The 21,038-nt window shown below is 49.4% G+C and overlaps 1 protein-coding gene across 27 annotated transcripts in view; it reads left to right on the top strand.

The window, feature by feature from the left end:
* Positions 1-21,038, top strand: part of LOC105471856 (disco-interacting protein 2 homolog C-like) — a 220,576-nt gene that overhangs the window by 138,512 nt on the left and 61,026 nt on the right. For 17 of the 27 annotated variants that reach the window (XR_011616204.1, XR_011616208.1, XR_011616207.1 and 14 more), the window contains exons 1-4: positions 15,332-16,588; positions 17,746-19,066; positions 19,689-19,855; positions 20,907-21,032. Coding sequence is in view for 22 of the 27 variants with exons in the window: in XM_071083731.1 (XP_070939832.1) it covers positions 21,011-21,032 (22 nt within the window). In the remaining 5 variants the exon portion in view is untranslated. Of the gene's footprint in view, positions 1-15,331; positions 16,589-17,742; positions 19,067-19,688; positions 19,856-20,906; positions 21,033-21,038 lie in introns of those variants that run through there. The other 10 variants (XM_071083725.1, XM_071083722.1, XM_071083724.1 and 7 more) reach the window with 5 other exon arrangements.

Genomic DNA, 21,038 nt, shown 5'->3' with positions numbered 1-21,038 from the left:
GAAATGTCCCCCTTCCCTGGCTCGCGGTGCCAACTGGGCCCCCAGGCCTGATTTCCCGCCAGGACGGAGGCCCTGTGTATGTGTCGGGGATGGGGGAGGTGGGGGTCCTACTTTATTGCCGTATCCAATGGCACGCGGGGTCAGCACTCAGGAAACATGTGCTGTGTGGGTCAGCGATTGAGTTCAGAAACCTGGAAAATTCAGCAGTGTAGGCTTTGGGCATGACCCGTCCAGCCTTGGGGCTCTTTCTTTCTCTGAATTTCCTTCCATGGCATCCTCCTCATCCCAGGGGCCCCTGTTCCCATATGGCTGTTGGCAACTTCACAGGTTCCTCTGCCTCCCCTCCCGGGCCCTGGTGTGGCTGGGGCAGCTAGTAGCTGTGCAGACCCCACAGCCAGTAGATCGTTGGTGCCAACGCCTTGGGCCTGGTTTACTTGAGTCAAGGACGGCAGTACATGGCTGAGCCCACCCCGAATGCCTGGATCGGAAGGCCTTGGGTTGCAGAGGGGTGGGGGTTGGATATTGAAGGACAACCTGCAAAGCAGAAGGGGAAATGGCTGTGCTGATGGGCAGCTAGAGGAGTCTGTGCAGAGCCTGGGACCCAGTGCAGACACAGAGCTGACATGGGCAATGCAGTGACACGGCCACCGTGGAAGTGGGCAAAGTTACAGGCTTCAGACCGATATGGAGGGGCTGGTCTAAAACGATCCTCATTTTCCTTTAATCCTAACAATTGCTGGCTTACAGGGTGGGGGAGTGAGATCTGTGGTGGCCGCGAGGAGAGACAGGGATTTTAATTAAACCCCTCTTTCTGGGAGAGGGGAGTAGCCGTTTCTGTAGGGCGGTGAGCATCGTCATCTCAGGCAGCTCAGGCTGCTGTAACGAAACACCATTGACTGAGCGGCTTATGAACAACAGGAATTTGTTTCTCACAGTTCTAGCGGCTGGAAGGCAGGATCAGGGTGCCGCACGGGTGAATTCTGGTGTGGGCTCTTTCCTGGTTGGCTCACACCTCTCTGGCCCTGACACAATGGGAGGGTGAGGGATTTGCTGGGCCCCTTTCTGAGGCACAAATCCCATTCAAGGGTCTCCAGCCTCGGGAACTCATTACCTCCCAAAGGCCTCCTGACAGCATCACATTGAGGCTGAGGATTTCAACCTGTGTTTTGAGGGGCAGGCAGGCAGTTTGTAACCGTCACCCTCTTTGTGTATTTCTGACTCAACATTGAGTCTGCCTTTGGCTCTCCAGTGGACAGAGCCTGTGTGGACACTGAGCAAGGTCAGAGCTGCAAGCATGTACACATCGGGGGCAAGGGAGCTGCCAGGGGTGTGAGAACGGGGTTTCAGCATCAATCGGAGCTGCTTTCCTGGCAAATGTACTCATAAGCTATCCTGGCAACATTTGCTTTTCACGAAGAGTCGATGAGGCAGTGGGGGCAGCCGGCGGTGTTGCCAGAAGCTTGGAAGTGATGAGCAGCAGAGAAGGGGCAGAGGCCACGACCTTGGGGTAGTCAGCAGTGCCAGGTGTCTGCCCTCCAGGCCTCACGTCTGTGACTGTGTAGAGACCGAGCCGACCGGGGCTTGCCGGCCAGTGTGGCTCTCATACAGGTGATTATCGCGTTGTGCTTTCTATGTAATGTTCCCTCAACCCCATGCCCACCCCACCAATTTCTGTGCCTAGCAGAAATGATGCTGCGTTTCCTTGATGAAGCCTTGAGTTTCCTGTGGAGATGTAGGAATAGCACGATTTGGCTCACGTCAAAATACTTTGCAGTGAAGCTGCACGGAAGAGGTTTCTAGGCTTCCATTTGACGTTTTCAACAATGCCTGAGTGTTACAGGACCGTCTTGCTTGTTAAAAAGCACCAGATGAAAAAGGCTACTGGTTAATAAAGGAGACTTTTTACATTAGCACAGAGAGGGTGGCTTGAGATAAATTCAGCGTAACGTAGGTGTGTTGGTAAGCCATCAAAAGGACCATCTCTCTGCTGGTGACACATGTTTTCCGGTATTGGTTTTGTTCTGTAAAAGGATGACTGGCATTCGGCAGAGTCATTCCAGAATTCACCTGGAAGGCGTCCACATGGTGCCTTGTTTTCTCCTGACATTCTGGGCACCACGAGGGATTATTCCTGTCTTCAGCACTAGCAGGAGACTTTTCCTGAACACCTGCTCCTCTTTGGCGTTGTGGGTGTGAAGGGGTCAGAGTGAGCCTGTCTTCATGGAGTTTTCAGACACCATGGGGATAGTGTGGCTCGAGTGTCGGGCTCGGGTGGGAGGGAGACTTTCCCCAGAAAACAGTTGCCGTTTCCAGGACGGCCCTCGACCCCTCTTCCCTCTGTTCCTCTGCGTCATGTCTGAATTAAGGCTGTTCTATCGTAGCGGGGGTGTCATGTTAACTGGAAGTGTGCTTTTTTACTGGGCAGTAAGTAAATTAATGGTACATTTGCCAAGGACAGCGAGGTTTGATTTGATGAATCCAGTGGGGGAAAGGAGAAGGGGCTTGGCTGTGTGGGGATGTATGTGATGGGAGCAGAATGGAGTAGCCATGCAGGCTGTTGGGATGGAGGGGCCACGCCCACATTTCCATGGGATCCGTCGCTGTTTGTGCCACTAGACCTGAACCTCTGTCTCTACTTCTAACACCCGTATAGTGAGGAAGCCCCTGATGGGCCTGAGTTGTTACTTCCCATGGCCATTGCTGGGAAATGCCCCAGACGCCTCTCCAGGCTGGTGACGGCCCTGGGCCTGGACACGGGCTTTGTCCTGAGTTGTTTCTTCTTGTGGCCATCGCTGGGAAGTGCCCCGGACACCTCTCCTGGCTGGTGACGGCCCCAGGCCTGGACACTGGGTTCGTCCTGAGCTCTGCGAGGGGCTTTGGCTCCACGTGCAGCAGGCATCTGTGCATCCCTTTGGATGTGAGATGTTGGCGCTCGGCTTGGAGGCCAGCACAATCTGGGTGTGGTCAGGATCCAGTTCATCCTTTGGAGAGAGAGCACCTGCCCAGGGACCCCTCTGAGGTACATAGTCATGCAGTGCCCTCACAGGATGCCCGGTCCCCCGAGAACTTCCCGCCATTCCCCTGGACCCTCAGGTGTAGGAGTCAAGTGTGGTGTGTGTGTCACAGGCGGGGGTACTGAGGACACCACGTGCCTGCTCGTGCGAAGACCTGAAGTGCTGCGTGAGCTCGTTCCCAAGGGGCCGTTGGCATCTGGGGGCCTGTGGGTGTCTTTCCACTGGCAGGAAATAATGGGTGGCCCATGTTACCTTTTGTGTGTTTTTTTTTCTTTGCCGAAAAGCCCTAATGCCAACGTCGCTGTCCTGCTATTGGAACCGCCCACCTCAGGCTCACTGGCCCTCCTGTTTCTGGGCTGCTGCAGTGTTGTGTTGGGGTAACTGTATTAACTTCGTTTGAATTTTCTTCCTGTTCTTTTGGAATAAGTGTTGATAGTTTGTGCTGCTTGTTCACCCCAGAGGCGAGGATGTCCTTTAGGCCTGGAGGAGCACAGCCCCTGGAGGGAGGTGCCGGGCCTCTACCTCTCATGTCATCAGCAGCCCTCTCCACACGTCTCCTCTTCACTCCTCGTGCCCACGGCTGGGGTCACGGGCCGCTCGCTCTGCTGTTTGAGATCCTCGGAAAAGATGTTTGCCCTGAAGAGAGATTGGGGGTGTGTGGCTGATTTTAAATAGGAGGAAATGATTGTAACAGAATGAGCAATGCCTAGCACTTAGTCTCAGGCTTGAGAAATTGTGTTTTAGAAGCAAGGTATCCCCAACTCCGGTTTCCTTCAAATTAAATCTTTTAAAGAGTCCACAAATATAAATAGTTAAAGCCTAAAACTATGCAACAGAGGGCCTAGAGCCCAAGCCACTGCCACCTCTGACTCCAAGACACCTCAAAAACTTGGCCCTCCTCCTCAGAGAACCCCCCTTCTGCTCCTCCTTCCACACTGCTCCCTCCACAGTGCTCCCTCCACACTCCTCCCTCCACACTCCTCTTCCGCCCCCTCCCCTTCTTCCTTCCTCTCCCCTTCTTCCTTCCTTCCTCCCCTTCTTCCTTCCTTCCTCCCCTTCTTCCTTCCTTCCTCCCCTTCTTCCTTCCTTCCTCTCCCCTTCTTCCTTCCTTCCTCCCCTTCTTCCTTCCTTCCTCCCTTTCCTCCTCCCTCCTCTACCTCCTCCCTCCTCTTCCTCCTCTTCCCCCTCTTCCCCCTCTTCCCCCTCTTCCCCCTCTTCCCCCTCCCTGTCCTTGGGCAACCTCCATGGAACTCTGGTTCAAAGTCACTGGTCTGTGGGGCCGCCCATTTGATAGACGACCACGCTGGGGATCAGACACAAGTGACTGACTCAGACCAGCTCGCATGTCGTCTCCTGCCTCCCGTAACACCGGGTTGTCCCTAATGGAAGAGAATCAATGATGCTGCTTCACTGATCTCCAGGGAAAACAGGTTGATAACAGGTTATAAACATGGGAATGTTTTGGAAAAAGCGTCGTCCACTTGTCAGCTCCATCTCTCCTGCCCGGAAGATGTAGGGGAAACCTGCCTTCAGCCCACCCTCATCCCATAACAGGACAGAGGACAAAGGGGCAGAGACCCAGGTCCTGTCAGTGCCCCCATTTCCTCCTCATGGTGGAAGTGGAAACCATCCCACTGGACTAGATTTTCCCGGGAAGCCCCTTCACCCTGAAAGCAAGGAATCTGGTTTGAGCACACACCATTCTCGGTGCCATGACTTTCTGCTGCTGAACCCTGCATACGTGGCCCATTGATCTTGCTAGTCCAGTGTTACTGGGTCCTGGGAGTTTCTGTGGGCTGATGGCAGGTGTTTACCATTGTGTTCAGAGGGGAGAACAGAACTTTATTTGTCGAAATCAGATGATAACCATTGCCATGTGATTCCTTGGGTTGGTTTGGGTGGGGGGTGCTCAATGCTTTTCCTGAGGGCTAAGTTCTAGTTTGAGACCGTCTCTCTTTGTCGCCCAAGCTGGAGTGCAGTGGTGCGATCTTGGCTCACTGCAACCTCTGCCTCCTGGTTTCAAGCAGTTCTCCCTGCCTCAGCCTCCCAAGTAGCTGGGATTATAGGTGTGTGCCACCACGCTTGGCTAATTACAAAAATATTTAATATAGGCTGGGTTTTGCCATATTGGTCAGGCTGGTCTCGAACTCCTTGCCTCAAATGATCGGCCCACCTTGCCCTCCTAAAATACTGGGATTACAGGCTTCAGCCACTGTGCCCGGCCTGATCCTGACATCTTTTAAAGCTGCCTTCATGTACCAAAAGCCAGTCTATGTTTGAAAATCAGTCTTGAAGAGCCTAGGAGGAGAGGGATAAGCTTCAACTAGGTGAATAACTATGCATATGTTAAAAATATGGGCCAAAATCCTACCCCAAATGTTAACTCTTCTGCTTTGCGTATTATATCCATTTATAGTTATTTCAGCACTAAGATTTTTAAAGACTCTTTTGATAATTATGGAGAAATTACTATTAAAACTCAGCTGCATTTGTAACACTTCAAAGAACTAATTGGATGACATCATTTTTCCCAGAGGCATTTTGGATTGTTATATAATTAATGTTTATCTCTTTGCCAGAAATCTTTTTTTTTTCTTTTCCAGAACAGATACCTGAAAAGAAAATTTCCTTTGCATTAAGTGTTATTTCACTGTGTGACAATCAATTTTTGAACGTGAGAACAAGATCATCATGTATTTTTGGGATAAATCTTGCTTAATAGTGATAATGCTAAGTGTTAAAATTATGCAACAATTTGTTTCTTTGAAAATTACTATTTGCCTGCTCACCAGGTGGGAGCTGATGAGAACGTGGATGTAAAAATTAAATTGTATTTAGCTTGTATAAAAGAAGTTTTTTAAAAAAAAAGCTTTTTTTTTTTGTTTTGTTTTGTGCTACTACTGAAGTTGCTTCGTTGTGGAAATGAGGTTATTGCAGGCACCTAGAATTTTATCTCCTTGTACAATGGGAAGAAATTCTCCAACAAGCACAGGAATCTGACTTTCTGATATTGAGACTCCTAGGCATCAAGCCCCGTGGAAAGGTTGGTGATTTACGTGAGCGTTGGCGTTGATGTGGGCACCCTCCAAGCCGGACGCAGGGAGCAGGGAAGGGCAGAACAGGCCCCTCAGAAGCCATGAGAAAATCAAGTGTTGGCAGCAGTGGTGAGGGTTGATGTCAGGGGCCAGGAGGAGGTGGTGAAGGGAGCATGTGCCTCAAGGCAGCCCTGGAACCCGTGGTCCCTGCAGTGAGGTCTGATCTGCAGGGGATGTGGACGGCCATGTGGCGAGGCCCACGGACAGCCTGGACTTGGCTGCCTCAGAACTCTGGTGGACGTTGCAAACGGCCCCACAGGGTTGCAGTGCACATTCCTCGGACAGAGAGAAGACGCTTGTAACTGTTCTCGGCACGAAGCCAGCGCCCTGTGAACAGTGGCCACTGCTGTCGTGACTGAGTGCCGTGCAACTGGAGGCATTTGCTCTGCTCAGTTCACTTAATTGGGCCAGGAATGGGGTTGCCCTGCCTTCAACAAGCTTGACGCATTGAACGAGGACTCAGTAAAGTACTCTGTAAATATGCTCTCCTGGCTAGAGTGAGCAAAGCCCAGGGAGAGAGTGGTTCCTCAGTATTAGACAGGTGTTTGGCGGGGCCAGCTGTGTGGCTGCCAGAGCGAATGTGACCAGGAAGCCTCTGTTCCCCCGGAGGTGGCCAGCGTAACTGTTACACGTGCCGTAGGTAGAAAGTGGGCACTGCTGGGAAACTTGCTCATGCTGCTGTTTCCTGATTGGAAATTCAAGGTTTCTGAGCATCCTACATCGAATTTGTACATTGCTGAGACTGTACACCTTTCAACACTTGTTTTTTCCTGCTTTTCGGATCTATACAACCTGATATTTGGCCGTGGCTTCCAGAACAGGCTGGATGCAGAGTGAAGTCCTCTCCTCACTGTCAATCTTTGCAGATGTCTTTCTTGAGAGTCTCAATTAGGTTTTTACTTAACTAGACTTTTTAAATTGCCATGCACATTACCAGTTACAATCGTGAGCTAACATGGGATTTTGGTTTTACTTTGATGAATGTTTAACATTTGCATGCTGGATGTAGGGGTGGAGGTCATTTATCTGCTTTTCATTTCCTTCTTGGTTATACTTAGTGACTTTCAGGTACGGTGTGGAAAGCCTGGTACAGGGTGAATTGCAGGCTGCAGTGTGGCGCGGTGGACGAGAGGCGTGGGCTGCAGTGTGCACAGTGGATGAGAGTGAAGCTATTTCCATCCTGGAGGGAAACACACAGGAAACAATTTAAAAAACTGATCATCTAGCTTGAATGAGGTCCAACAAATTCAGTTTGCAAAGTTTAACTTCCAAGTTAACTTAGTAACTTTTCCCCTAAGTCATTAATTTAGTAGCTTATGTTTATTGCCTAAAGCATAATAGTCATAAATTCTAAAATGAAGGACTAAACATGTAATAATTTAGGCATACAGCACCTGAAGGGAAAACTGCCAGTATGCTAAAATATTGGATACAGATGCTCAAAAAATATAATGTAGCATTCTTACAATGCATGTGCTTTTAGCATGTAACTTGGTGAGTAGTTTTGAGCTATATTTGTAGGAATGTGTATCTTGAATACTTTAGGACACCACTGGAGATGTGTGCTTGAGAGGTATAAATACTGAATGTTCTTCTCCCTTCCTTTAAATGAAAAACATTAGCTCCCTTGATTTTTATTTTTATTTTTTGAAGTGGACTCTCACTCTTGTTGCCCAGGCTGGAGTGCAGTGACGCAGTCTCGGCCCACTGCAACTTCCGCCTCCAGGGTTGAAGTGATTCTCCTGCCTCAGCCTCCCCAGTAGTTGGGATTACAGGTACCCACCACCATGCCCCGCTAATTTTTGTATTTTTATTAGAGATGGGGTTTTGCCATAGTGTCCAGGCTGGTCTCGAACTCCTGACCTCAGGTGATCTGCCCACCTCGACCTCCCAAATTGCTGGGATTACAGGCGTGAGCCACTGCGCCTGGCCAGCTCCCTTCTATAATGATTTATACAGTAGTTTTTGCTTTTCGTTTTTTCGAGACGGTGTCTCACTCTGTCGCCCAAGCTGGAGTGCAGTGATGCAAATCTGGGCTGACTGCAGCCTTCACCTCCTGGGCTCAGGTGATCGTCCCACCTCAGCTTCCTGAGTTGCTGTGACTAGACACACGTCACCATGCCCAGCTTTATTATTATTATTATTGGTATTTTTAGTAGAGACAGGGTTTTGCCATGTTTTCCAGGCTGGTCTCGAGCTCCTGGGCTCAAGCAATCTCCTGGCCTCAACCTCCGAAACTGCTGGGATTACAGGCGTGAGCACCACATTTGGCCCATTTTTTTTTTTCTTCCAGGATTAGGAGTCGACTTTCAGAAAATCCTTCAACCTTGCAAGCTTAATTTTCCATAAAAGTATTCCTCTAGGATAAAAACAAGACACAAAGAAGTACGTGTGGACTGCAGTTAAAAATTTTCAACACAACTTAGCTTAGGAAAGTTGACATTTACAAAGAGCAGGAGGCCCGTTCAGTGCCTTCTAGGCACTGGGAATGGCGGTCTGTGGGCGACCCTAACATGTGCGGCGTCCTGAGACGTGATCGTGGTGTTCACGCTTTTACCGAGGGCTTCCCGGGAGTACCAGAGGCTGTTCTTCTGCGGTCGGCCAGCCAGGCAGCAGCTGCTGGAGAAGGAACAAATAGCAAAAGACAGATGTACACGGTGTTATTGTGGCAGAGAGGTTAAAACCAGGGTCACTTTGTTCTTACAGTTTTAAAAAGCTAATAATGAAGTCCTTAAATATGTTTAGGATTTCAAAGTAGTTGTGGGTGTGTCTGTGTCTCTAGCTCCCGTTCGGGTGCTTCCTGCGAAGAGAGCTCAGAGACGCCACCTTTCCTTGATGAGGTGACAGGGCCTGGAGAGGTGTGAACCCCGTGGTGGGGGGATGACTGACCTGGGGTGAGTCTGGGTCAGTGTGGGGATCCAACCCCACTCCACATTCCTGTAGGGAATCCATAGTTCTAAGTCTTTATGATAGGGGTAAAAATAACCTGGAAGAGGTGTTATTTTTTAAGAAGTAAGTGCCATGCTCTTTTTTCCTCATACTTTTCCGTGTTTAAGCAGCATTGAAGGATAAGGCACTAGTAGCATGTTGTTTTGAAAACAATGTTGTTGGTTATTTTACGTTGAATATGGTACTAAGGTTGCCTGGTAACAGAAGTTTTCCTTAAACAACATAGAACTCTGTTGAATCTGTTGCCCCATTGGCTGAGCCGTCTGAAATCAGTGCAGTAGCAGCTGAAGAGGCCTCTTCCCCTTGGAGGAAGCCGCTGGATTGGCAGGAGGCACCGCGCTTGACTGAGGGAGTGAGGCGCCTTTGCAGGGACCCCACGTGGCCCCTGCAGCTCTCTCCTGCCCCCTGCTGGTTGGCCAAGCAGCCTTGCGACAGTGTGCTCAGTGTGAATGTTCACTGGGGCAGGCCAAGGCTTTTGTTCCAGAAACACTGACTTCAGAAATGGCCGGCTGTGTGTGTTGAGCATGGCAAGAAAGACTTACGTGTGTCTTAAACCTCTTGAACAAAGCAAGTTGATGTTTCAAATGCATCTCGAAGGCTAATGACTTTGCTATGGTCAATATTCAGGAGAAAAGAGGGTTTGATGAAACAGAAAGACAGGAGTGGCAAGGGACGTGCTTGTGCCCCGTATGACTAAGCGATGTCCTGGCCGTTCCACACCACAGCCTCTGAGCAGCCAGCCTGCAGATACTGGGTCAATTTAGATATCCCTGATCTCTGCAGAGGTTTGATCGGGTAGCCCAAGAGCAGATAAACACAAACGCTGACTGGAAACCCTGGCACACGGAGACACTGGAAACAGCAAGCTGCTATTAACATCATAGTAAGAGACAGTCGCCTGCTCTCAGGGGTGTCAGTTTCTTTTGCTTCTAGACGTTCATCTGCGTTACAATACAGTTTTGCTCAGTTTATCCCCATTACTCCACTGTCTTCGCTGTTAAAGTCTCAGCCAGCACTTAGCTCTGACACTGCAGGAGTTTCACTGTGCGGCTGACCAGGCCTACCTGGCTTGGCTGTAAAGCAGGTGAGATTTTCCGGAAGGCAGTAACGAGAACCCGAGGCAGGAAAGAGCATTGCTGGTCTACATAGGGCAGTGCACGTTCAGGCTAAACAGGTGTAGGAGAGAAGAAAATCACCTACAATTAGTCACTTAAAATGCCACACACCCAACCCTTGAGACCCTAGCACATAGAGCAGTAGTGGTCTTGGAGATGGCAGGTGTGCTGAAGTCTGATTTTCTCACTTAGCTTTTCCAGCAGCGTTTTCCTCATCTCTAAGCTGGGGCTAACAACTGCCACGCGTAGATTTGTGCATGGAACCGTGCGTGTAAAGTGGGGTAGCCCCCAGGACCTAGGAAGGACTCGTGGTCAGTGTCGGTGGTCATGCGTGCTGTACGGGTCCCCCAGGAAGATGATTGCTACAGATAACTCCCTCCGTTCAATGTCACTGAATGTAAAAGGTGGGACATTGGCTTCTGATGTGTCTGGTTTGCTGTAGGCCACGCTGCACCCCGTGGTTCCTGAGCCCTGAGCTGAAGTACATCCTGCTGCATCGCCTGTGTCACTTTTGCTGTGTCACTTAGAGCTCCTGCCCTGGGAAACTTCCTCGCGCCTGACGAGCACCACAGTTTGCAGCAAGACCTGTCCAAAGCGTGGACTGCGAGAGCCCCGCTGTGGTCCTCTCCTCTCCATGTTGGGAGCGACTTTGTGGGGTTTGTCGGCCCTTCTCTCAGGTGTCCTGTGTCTCATGGATCAGCCGACGAGCCCCGTCTGGAGGAGCACTCTGCAAAACGCTGCCGGCCACCCAGATCTCCTAGCGCAGAGTGAGGCCACATCTGCAGACTTGACCGCACAGAGTCCCGAGGCATTCGGCAAGAAGGGGAGTGGGATGTGTGTGAGATCCCACTGCGGAAGCCGGTTCTGCTCCGTACTCTGCGTGCGGGGTGCCTGATGTTCAGACCTGCTGTGTCTATCGGGGGCCATGGCGGGGTGGTGGGAGTGGGGGCAGGGAGCAGCGTGGATGGATCCAGGAAAGGACTTAGTTGAATCCCAGCTGCCCACATACCTGTTGCTGGTCTTGGACAAGGTCCCTAGTTTCTCTGGGCTTTCGGTTTGATTGTAAGACTAGGACGCCGCCCTAGTCTGAAGATGTCGGTGTGTGCGGGAATGCCTGGCGCAGTCACCATGGGTTTTCCTTCAGCCTCCTCCGTGCCCCTCCCTGGGTCAATCAGTATCCATGCGTGCCACAAGTAAATTACAGTCCCTCCGATAACCAGTTGACCCGAGTTTTATGGTCGAGCATGGTGAGTGTCCTTGCCAGGAAATGCCACTAGATGTCTTGGGCCTGCTCCTCTACCTCCACAGCAATCCCCGGAACAGGCTGGTTCAGGACGTGGGAGGTGGGAGTCGGTGTTGTACCTAGGACAGGCTGAAGTCCAAGGCTCATTTGCTCTGTGAGGGGTGATCAGGATGACACATCAAGTGGAGCCCCATGGCTGACCCTGGAGGTGGACGGTTGGGTCGGATTGGCTGCCCTCCAGCACGTGTTTCGAGTGATGCCTTCCCTGGGTTACGCAGCCCTGATCTGTAGGGCACAACTTCCCAGCTCCAGCCAATCTGGTCTTGCCGTCTCCTTCCAAGAAGGTAGGTGTGGCGCAATTGCCTTTAAGCGGCTCCTTCTGGACACCGCAGGGCAGCAGCAAGCAAGCATGGGCGACTTTTTTCTTACGTTGACCACAATACGCGGGGCCAGCTTTGCACGATCCCATTCAGCATCACACGTGTGCATCGGCCACTCACCTGTCCATCTGCCACAGACAGGCTTGGACAGGACCATTGAGTGGCCTTTACGGCAAAGAGCCTAAAGGGCTCACAGGAAACCTGGACCCAGCGCAATGGTAACAGCGCAGCAATACCTGTCATTGATCAAGGGGTATTCTGGGCCCGACATGGTGTTAAGTGATCCAGTTCGGTTAGCACTCTTAGAATTAACCCCCTTTTGCCTATCAGGAAATCGAAGACGGAGGGCATTAACGCCAGGGAGCAGGGAGTAAGGGGACACACAGAGGGGCTGAGGGGCTGGGCATTCTGAGCCCACGGATCTGCCCACAGGCCCCGGCTGCACGGGCACCAGGGCTGCTGCTCTGGAGGGGATGAGGAGCTCTGGGGAAAAGATGGAGCCTGACGTGGGTAAGATTTGGATATTTTCAGAAGAGATTTTCAGCCTGGAATGAGTGTGTAAGTGACTGAATCGGAGTGATGAGCCAGATAGCCCGGCTGCGGGAGCTCCCCTGTGGGGTGAGGGAGGAAGGCCTTGGGGGCGTGTGGCTGAGCAGAGGCGCTGGGTCGCCAGGAGCCGCCGCGGGTTTGGAAAGGGGGAGAAACGCAGCGCCCTGCACTGCAAGGGCACCGAGACGTGGTTGTGGTTCTTCCTGACCGTGACAGGCACAAATGGTGCTGATGGTGGAATGCACGGAGTTTGCCTTCAGAGAACTCCTGCTGTCTTTTAAAACCTGGGCCTCTCATTTAAACTTGGTGGCCTCAGGTGAATGGTCAGGAACAGTTTCTGGTGAGGTTGCAGAGACTGTGCATGGCCTCTGATTGTGCACATCCTGTGATTGTGTATAGTCTCTGATTGTGGCCTCTGGCCTCTTTGTGGCCTCTGATTGTGTGGGTCTCTGTGTGTGGTCTCTGATTGTGTGTGGTCTCTGATTGTGTGTGGTCTCTGATTGTGTGTGGTCTCTGATTGTGTGTGGTCTCTGATTGTGCTCAGTCTCGGATTGTGCGCGGCCTCTGATTGTGTGCGGCCTCTGATTGTGGGTTGTGTGAGTTTCCCAGGATTAAGTAGATGAGCCTCGTGCTGGAGCAGGTGTGCCTTGTGTTGGGCATGTGGATAAAGAAGTTTAACCCATCCCCTCTTTGAGAATGGCAGGGCAGTAACAAAGGCGGTTGATTTATACATGGCCATCCTCGTGAGGTGAGGACCTGAAAGGTTTACTGCTTTCCCGGAAAGCTGCTCTGGGCGTCACCATCACTGATCATGGACAGCAGCTCAGAAGCCCCCTTAAGGTGCAGGGAGGGACCGGCGCTGGTCCTGTCTGTGCCCAGGCTGCTGGTCACCCTGATGGCCAGGCGATGGCTGCCTGTGCACGAAGCTGGGGTTAGAGTGAATTTGGGCAGTGTCGGCTTTGATTTAGGTCAAGACTGATCAGTCTTCCTAAAATACTAGCCATGAAAGCTTTCATAGATTGTAGTTCTTTGGGAGATTTATATGTGGTTTTTAAAGCACAGGGCCCATGGCCAGTGTTGAATTACATTTTGTTCAGTGTAACTGACAGGACACTGGACCTGAGTCTCAGGCCTGCCACAGGGTTCAGGGAGCTTCAGAGAGGGAGATGTTTGTGCTCAAGTTTTCGCAGATGGGATGGGACATGGGCATGGGGCTGGAATGCTCTCAACTTCAATCTTCAGTCATCGGTATCACCTGTGCACACGCATATCGTTTTCAAAGATGGACAAGCTTTTGGGAAATATCTGAAGACTTTTCCAGTTTTGAAAGAAGCCGGGATGACACTGGAAACGTCAGGTGTCTTGGCTGCTGATCAGGTCCATCACCACGCACATGGTCCCTAACCTGGCCCACCTCTGATCATGCACAGCGGGTGACGAGGTCCATAACCTCACACTTCTGTGCACAGCAGGTGACCAGGTCCCTAACCTCAAAAGCTTCTGATTGGGTGCAGCTGGTGACCAGGTCTGTAACTTCGCATGGCTCTGATTGTGCAGAGCTGGTGACCAGGTCACTAACCACCCACACCTCTATTCATACCCAGCGGGTGACCGGGTCCATCACCTCACACCTCTGATTGTGCATAGCAGGTGACCAGGTCTGGAACCTTGCACACCTCTGATCGTGCACAACGGGCGACTAGGTCCATGACCTCACGCCTCTCTGCACAGTGGGTGACCAGGTCCGTAACCTCACACCTCTGATCGTGCACAGCTGGTGGGCGCAGGACCCACTTCAGTGAGGGGCTGACTTCCCAGGTGTGAAGGGGGAATGTTGTGTGGCTCGCTAAGCCCCTCCATGCTTTGGGGGCTCCAGGCTGTGGCCGGCAAGTAGGAGGTTGTCCCAGGAGGCTGCTGTGTGTTGGGGATGGGAGGCAGCTGCAGGGTGGAAGTAGGATGATGTTGTAGGGGGCCACTGTGGGGGGGTGGGACGGGAGGCAACTGCAAGTTGGAAGTAGGATGTTGTCCCAGGAGGCTGCTGTGTGTGGGGGAGGGAGGAGGCAACTGCAGGGTGGTGTGGTGGTCCCCGTGCCACTGATTTCAGGTTAAAATAGAATGTGGACCTCTTTTTACCATAGTTTTTAATTACTCCGCTAGTTTGTGTTGCTGTCTCTTGCTATGAAGTCCACAGTCTGATGTCTCTGTGGTCCCCATGTTTCCCTTCTGCTTGTGTTACCCGATCCTGTGGGTCAGCTGAGGAAACCACTCTCCACGCCTCATCTGGAGTGGTCTCGAGCTGGGTGTGCTGGTCTCCTTGTGGGCTAAAGCGTTCTTCTGTTACTGTTTTCTCTGTTTTTTGACCAAATTTAGCAGACTTGTGTATGATGCAAACACTTTAAAAAATGTCTTTTGCCTTTATGAAAAAAACACCTGCATTGCTTTAAAATGAACCTTTCCTGTGTCTCCATCCTTCCTCACAGATTGCTCTGTGTTAGAAACTCGGTGGTGTGTGCGCTTCATGGCCTCATTCCATCAAGCACTGTAACCTCTGATTGCAAAAGTGACTACACTCAAGGCAAAAAACTTCGCAAATGTTGGAAATAATGAACAAAAACAATATATTGTTCTCTTGTCACCCTGAAATGGCTACTCTTAATATTTTGATGTAGTTCTTTGAATTCTTTTTAAGTAAAGTTGCTTCTAACACAAGCACTTTGATTATATTGATCAAATTATATTCAGGAAATAAGGAGAAAGTAAAAAGAATATCCAGTTTGGGGCAAAAAGGAAGACGACATAGAAAGAGGCTGTAAAACTCCCTGCAACTTGAAAAGCTGGGTTGTGGTGGATGTGGTTTTGTTTTTACTGTGAGAGACCACAGGATTCTTCTTGGCACTGAAGGGCAATAAGATAATACCCTGTGTGTGTTCTGGTGGCCGTATAAACCGAGCCGCATGTCCTCTTTCGAAGCAGAGAAACCATGAGGTTTGAGGTAGTGGTTTGGTAACTTTTGGAAAGTCTGTTTGTAGGACTGCACTGCAGAGATTAGGTCAGTCTGAATTAGAATCGAATGATCTGTTCAGGCCTTGGGAGCTTTCTACACCGGGTGTACGCCTGTTCTGGATGTGGTGTAGAAGGAACAGGACTGGGAGGGTTTCTTGCTTCCCAGTCATAGAAATGCCTGCAATTATCACTGTTTGTTGTTTCTCGGGAAGCTATTTTGGGAAGGAAGTGTACGTTCCAAGGCTGCTGGTTGGCCTTTCATCACCCTGGGGGTCTTGGTGTGGGTCACGGGAGCTGTGACTGCTCACGCGTGCAGCTCTGTCTCTCTCGCTGCCGCGCCGGTAGACAGCTGGTCACCAACACAGTGTGTGTCCCAGTGGCCTTTGAGAAGAATTCTCTACATCATTTTTATACAAGGTCCTTTTTCCTTTCAATGTCAACATCGTGCCTTCTAGCCAAGCGATATGTTCTTGCAGAAACAGGAAGTGTGGCCCAAGTGAGAAATGAGGGAATTGATCCATAACTGCTATCAGTTTTTATAGAGTTGAGCCATTGTAATTTATACACAAACATGTTAAATCTGTAGAAGTGAGTCACGGTGCCAGACCCTCACAAATGCCGAATGTCTACGTGGGACCTCTCTTCTATCGGGTCCACATCACAAGAAGAAAAGTCGCTCAAATGCAGGACGGAGTGGACGTGAATCTCCGAAAACTCCATGAATCAGAGTGACTGCTTTCCCAATTGCTGGTCTCCCCATTTGAGGTTGTGAGATTCCCGTTCTGAAGCTCCTTCAATTTCCCAGCATCCATTTCACTCCTTCATGGAGATAACAGACTCACACTGATACCTTGTTCTCAGATTTTCTAATTAGAAAAAGCACATATTTCACAAGAATTGTCCAGCTAACTCACTCCTTAGCCTGGGGTAAGCCACATACCTCTTTTCTCTTTAAAATACTCACCTTTCAGAACTCTTGGTAAATAAGAATAGGAAGGTACCATGACTTTGGCCACAAGCAGTATTATGTATAATGTGCAAGTGAGTGCCTTGAGAGCCATGGTTGCTAAAAACAAATTTTCTCAGAAGAGAAAAATGTAAGCAGTTCTTTACATGATCGTTAATTTTGTTTTGCCTAAATAACATCTTGTCGTTGTACAGGGATACAGGACGTTGCTGAGTATTGACCGGGGCGAGTGAGTCCTGCTGCCCCACTGTGGGATCCTGAATATCGACAGGGGTGAGTGGGTCCTGCTGCCCCACTGTGTGTGACAAGCCCTTTGTTTCTGGCCGGGAAATGTCCTGGCTCTTTCAGTGCATTGGGGTGGTGCTGGCCCCCTTTGTTAGTTTGCATGCGAGGCAAAATCTCACGCCTTTCACTCTTGTTGACATACAGATGCCAAAGCTTTGAACAAATTCTTACTAAATCAAACCCAGAAATATGTAAAAGGGATAAGAATACCATGAACACTTAGAGTTTGTTCTCATGATCTGTAGTTTTGCATTGCACATTTGGCTCATCATTCAAAAATCAATGTAATTCACCACATTAACAAAAAATAAAGCAGAAAACCCATTTTATCCTCCCGGTAGACACTGGAAAACATCTGTTGAAATTTAATAGTCCTTATACGAATTTCCTATCACATCAGGAACAGAAGGGAACTTTCTCCATTTGATAAAGGCCACTCCTGAAAAACAAGAGCTGACCCCCCTCCTCGGTGGTGGCAGCCGGGGAGCTCTGCCCACAGTCAGGGGTGTCGGGAGCATGGCCATTCTCCGTGCTTCAGGTTCGCATGGTGCACACTGGGGCCCTCGTCCGTGAAGTTAGTTAGGAGAACTAAAAGGCATAAAGACTTGGAAGCAGGGGGAGATGCTTGATGTACAGAAGACACAGGGCCTTATTTAGAACATTTTAGGAAATGTACAAACAACCAGAAATGGTGTGAATTTTGCAAGCATGCAAGATGGACTCTTCGCAACAGATGTATACAGATGCCCAGTGGCCCATGAGAGGTGCTCACCAGGGAGTCATTGGGTAAGTACAACTTAAACCCACGAGGTTCCCCTTCACAAGAGTGGAGAAGGGAGGACAGTAGCAGGTGCTGGTGAAGATATGACAGACTGGATCTCAGACTGATGGAGACTTAAAATGGCACAGCCACTTCAGCAAATGTGGCAGTTTCTTTAAAAATGTGTACACTTACCATATGGCCCAGCAGGTATGCTGTAGACGTTCACCAAGGAGAGCAGAAAATGTGTGTCCTTGTAAAAGAATGCACATTATCTCCAGAGTAAATTGTCATAGCCAAGAACTGGAAACAACATAAATCTCTCTCATCTGGAGAAACATGAGCAAATTCTGATATATTCATACATTGTCCTTGTTCCCAGCAGGAAAAACGTACAAAATGCTGAAACCAAAACAGACAACGGGGATGAGTTCCAGGAGCCTTGAACTGAGCAGAGAGTGAACACCACGCCGTGGAGTCCATGTGACAATGGAGAATCTATGCGAGTCTCGGGTGACGGAAGAGCGCCAAGAACACTCCTCGAGAATGAACAGTGGCTGTCTCTTGAGGGCTGGGATTGACTGGGAGGGGACTTGTGGGAACTTTGATGCAAAAGATTTGATTAGGGTAATAGATTTCCATTTATCGAAATGTGCCAAGTGTACTCAAGATCTGAACATTTCACTGTGTATACTTTGTACTCCCTACCTTCCAAAAAAACAATGAAAAAATAATTACAAATGAGCACTGAACTCGATAGATTTTTCACCGTGGTATTAGATAGCAATTCTGAAAGCATTTCTGTATCTCCAGACTTAAGCAAATAAGCTTAATAAATCAGTGAATATATTGAGTGCTGCAGGTGCCAGGTTTCTTTCTTGGTAAGAGGTAGAAATAAGAAAAGGCCAAAGCCTGGAATGGATCACGTGGGATTAGGTTGCAGCAGGAGGTACAAGTATCAGCTGGTGGCTCCCGACAGATGTAGACAGGGATAGAAGTGCCTGTGGATGGGTGTGGGTGCACATGCGTGTACATGCGTGTGTGTGTTCTACTTGCCGGCAATGCCCAGCAGCACCCGGTGCCCACTCTTAGCTTCCAAACTCCGTTCTTCACTAGAAGGAGTCCTGGTCTAAGGGCTGGGGAATCCGGTGTCAAATCTGGGACCAGTTGAGCAACAGAACAAACCATTGTAACTATGAATCATAACCCACGAAGCCAGACTCCGTGAGTATATATGGACATATGTAAATGAATGCTGAAAGATAAAATTATTTTTCAGTGAATATGGAAGATCTAATGATTTAGAAGGAATGACAGGAAATCAGTGGATGCTAAAACTAGTAGTGGAGAATTCATGGAAAACAGAATATGCACATAGTGTCAGGGTGTCTCCTCCCAAATCTTAATTTCAACGCGAGAAGTAGCATCTTTGCTTTGGAGGCACTTAAGCACCACCTTCACTGAGTTGCCGATGTTAACATTGTCACGTAAGACAGACTTCTGCGGTGTCCCTGCTAAAATGCATACTCCTGAGTCTAGTCCGGAAGATACCAAAATAAAGGACAAGCTGTGAAATAACTGACCTGTATTCTTTAACATTTCCAATTTCAGGAAACACAAAACGTGAGAAACTTGGATGCTGGACGGGTAAAAATCACATGACAAATCAATTCATCATCCTGGATTGGATCGTAGAAGAAGACAAAGTAAGAAAATTATGGAGACAGTTGACAGCATTTGAAAGTGAACTTTGTATATGACAGTTAAATTTCCGGATCTTGAGGAAAGTGAATGTGAGAGCATATCCTTGTGTTTAGGAAATACATTGAAACATTTAGGTATGGAAGGATATATAGTATCTGATATTTATTTTCATTTGACTTAGAAAATTCATGGGGGAGGGGGGAAAGCAGTGATGTAAGATAGGAGCAGTTGGGCCTAAGTTGAGCCTGGTAAGTTATGTGGGAATTCACTAAGCTGGTCTTGCAGATTTTCTGTGTCTTTGAAATTACATCCAAAAAGTTTAAAACGGAGAATATGCAAAACAAAAAGCGATTTGTGGAAGTGAGTGGACTGTCACCTCATTGATCCCTTCAGTTTTCGGCCATGAGCCAAGTCAGTCACATAATGGTTTTTGACCTGGGAATTAGAAATAGTGGCCAGATGACCAGGCTCTTTATCTAGTTAGGGAGAGAAGTGTGCACAAAGGCTGACAAGACCAAGCAGTGCGATGAGCTGCTTGTGGGCATGATGCTGAGGGTCTGGGTCCTGTCTCAGGTGGCAGCTTGGGGGTTTTAAGCCAGAAAGCCACGTCTGATTCTCTTTCAGTGGGATCATTCTCGCAGCTTCAGAGAAAACTGCCCCAACTCGTCTTCACTCATGCTGGCCATTTTTGGTGGTGGTGGTTTTATTCTGCTAACACCGTTCTCACTGACAGTTTAGGGCCTTTGAGCGGATTTTTGCCTGTGTCTCGAAGATTCTCGTCTTGACAGCCGGTATGTTTCATTCCTGTTGTTCTGATTCTGTGTTAAGAGGGTTCTTCCCTGGCTTCACAGTTTGGAGTTGCTGCTGCATCTGTCTCTGCTTTAATTCTCTAGCCCATCTATCACTTGTCTCATCCCTTAAGAAGTGGCCTGCGTGAGATGCCATGAGACTGTCTGCCTTATCACCGCTGCGACCCCAACCCGTAGGGACTTACAGAGAAGGCATTCAGTGAATGTGTGGAATTAATGTAATGGGTTAATAGCCACAAAATGTCTTAATGGTTGTTTTAGTCCATTTCCATGCTGCTGATAAAGACATACCCGAAACTGGGAAGAAAAAGATTTAGTTGGCGTTGCGGTTCCGCATGGCTGGGGAGGCCTGAGAATCATGGTGGGAGGCGAAAGGCACTTCTTACATGTCAGCAGCAAGAGAAAACGAGGTAGAAGCAAAAGCGGAAACCCCGATAAGCCATCAGATCTCATGAGACTTATTCACTATCACGAGAATAGCACAGGAAAGACGGGACCCAGTGATTCAGTTACCTCTCCCTAAGTCCCTCCCACGACACATGGGGATTCTGGGATGTAGAATTCAAGTTGAGATTTGGGTGGGGACACAGCCAAACCATATCCATAGCCAACACAGTCCTGGCCCATGGCCGGTGTTGAGCTGAGCTGCGACCGTGGCTGTGTGAGTTGGGGTGCGAGGCGTGCACACGCCTCTCAACGGTACAGTGAAAGGATTTGGAGGCTCAAACGTGTGACCTACAAAGAATCTCCAAAGATCAAGGTGCATTCACCCTAAAAAGAAAAATCTCAGTGCAGTTTACACCCAGTGTTTGCTTGCGGATATGGATTCTACAGTAATAAAATGAATAATTAAAAGTCTGTGAATAAATTTTAATGTCTTTATGGAACTGTAAACACTGATTTTCTTTCCTCACCCACCCATCTGTTGGTGAGTTTCAGAAGGTGGATGAACCGTGCTGCGGGGACAGAGAGGAGGGTGCAGCTTGGCCTCTGGGACCTCAGCTGAGCACTGACTGAGCTCTCTGCGTTTCAGACGTCCACACGGAAGCTGTCCAGGCGGCTCTGGCCAGACACAAAGAGCAGAAGATGGCGGTGCCTATGCCTTCCAAACGCAGGTCCCTGGTCGTGTAGACCTCCATGGACGCCTACACCCCTCCAGGTAAGG

The sequence above is a fragment of the Macaca nemestrina genome, chromosome 18 (assembly GCF_043159975.1).
Source record: "Macaca nemestrina isolate mMacNem1 chromosome 18, mMacNem.hap1, whole genome shotgun sequence".
Lineage (NCBI taxonomy): Eukaryota > Metazoa > Chordata > Mammalia > Primates > Cercopithecidae > Macaca > Macaca nemestrina.
Note: the sequence above shows the minus strand (reverse complement) of the source record. Positions and strands in the feature narration are given on the sequence as shown.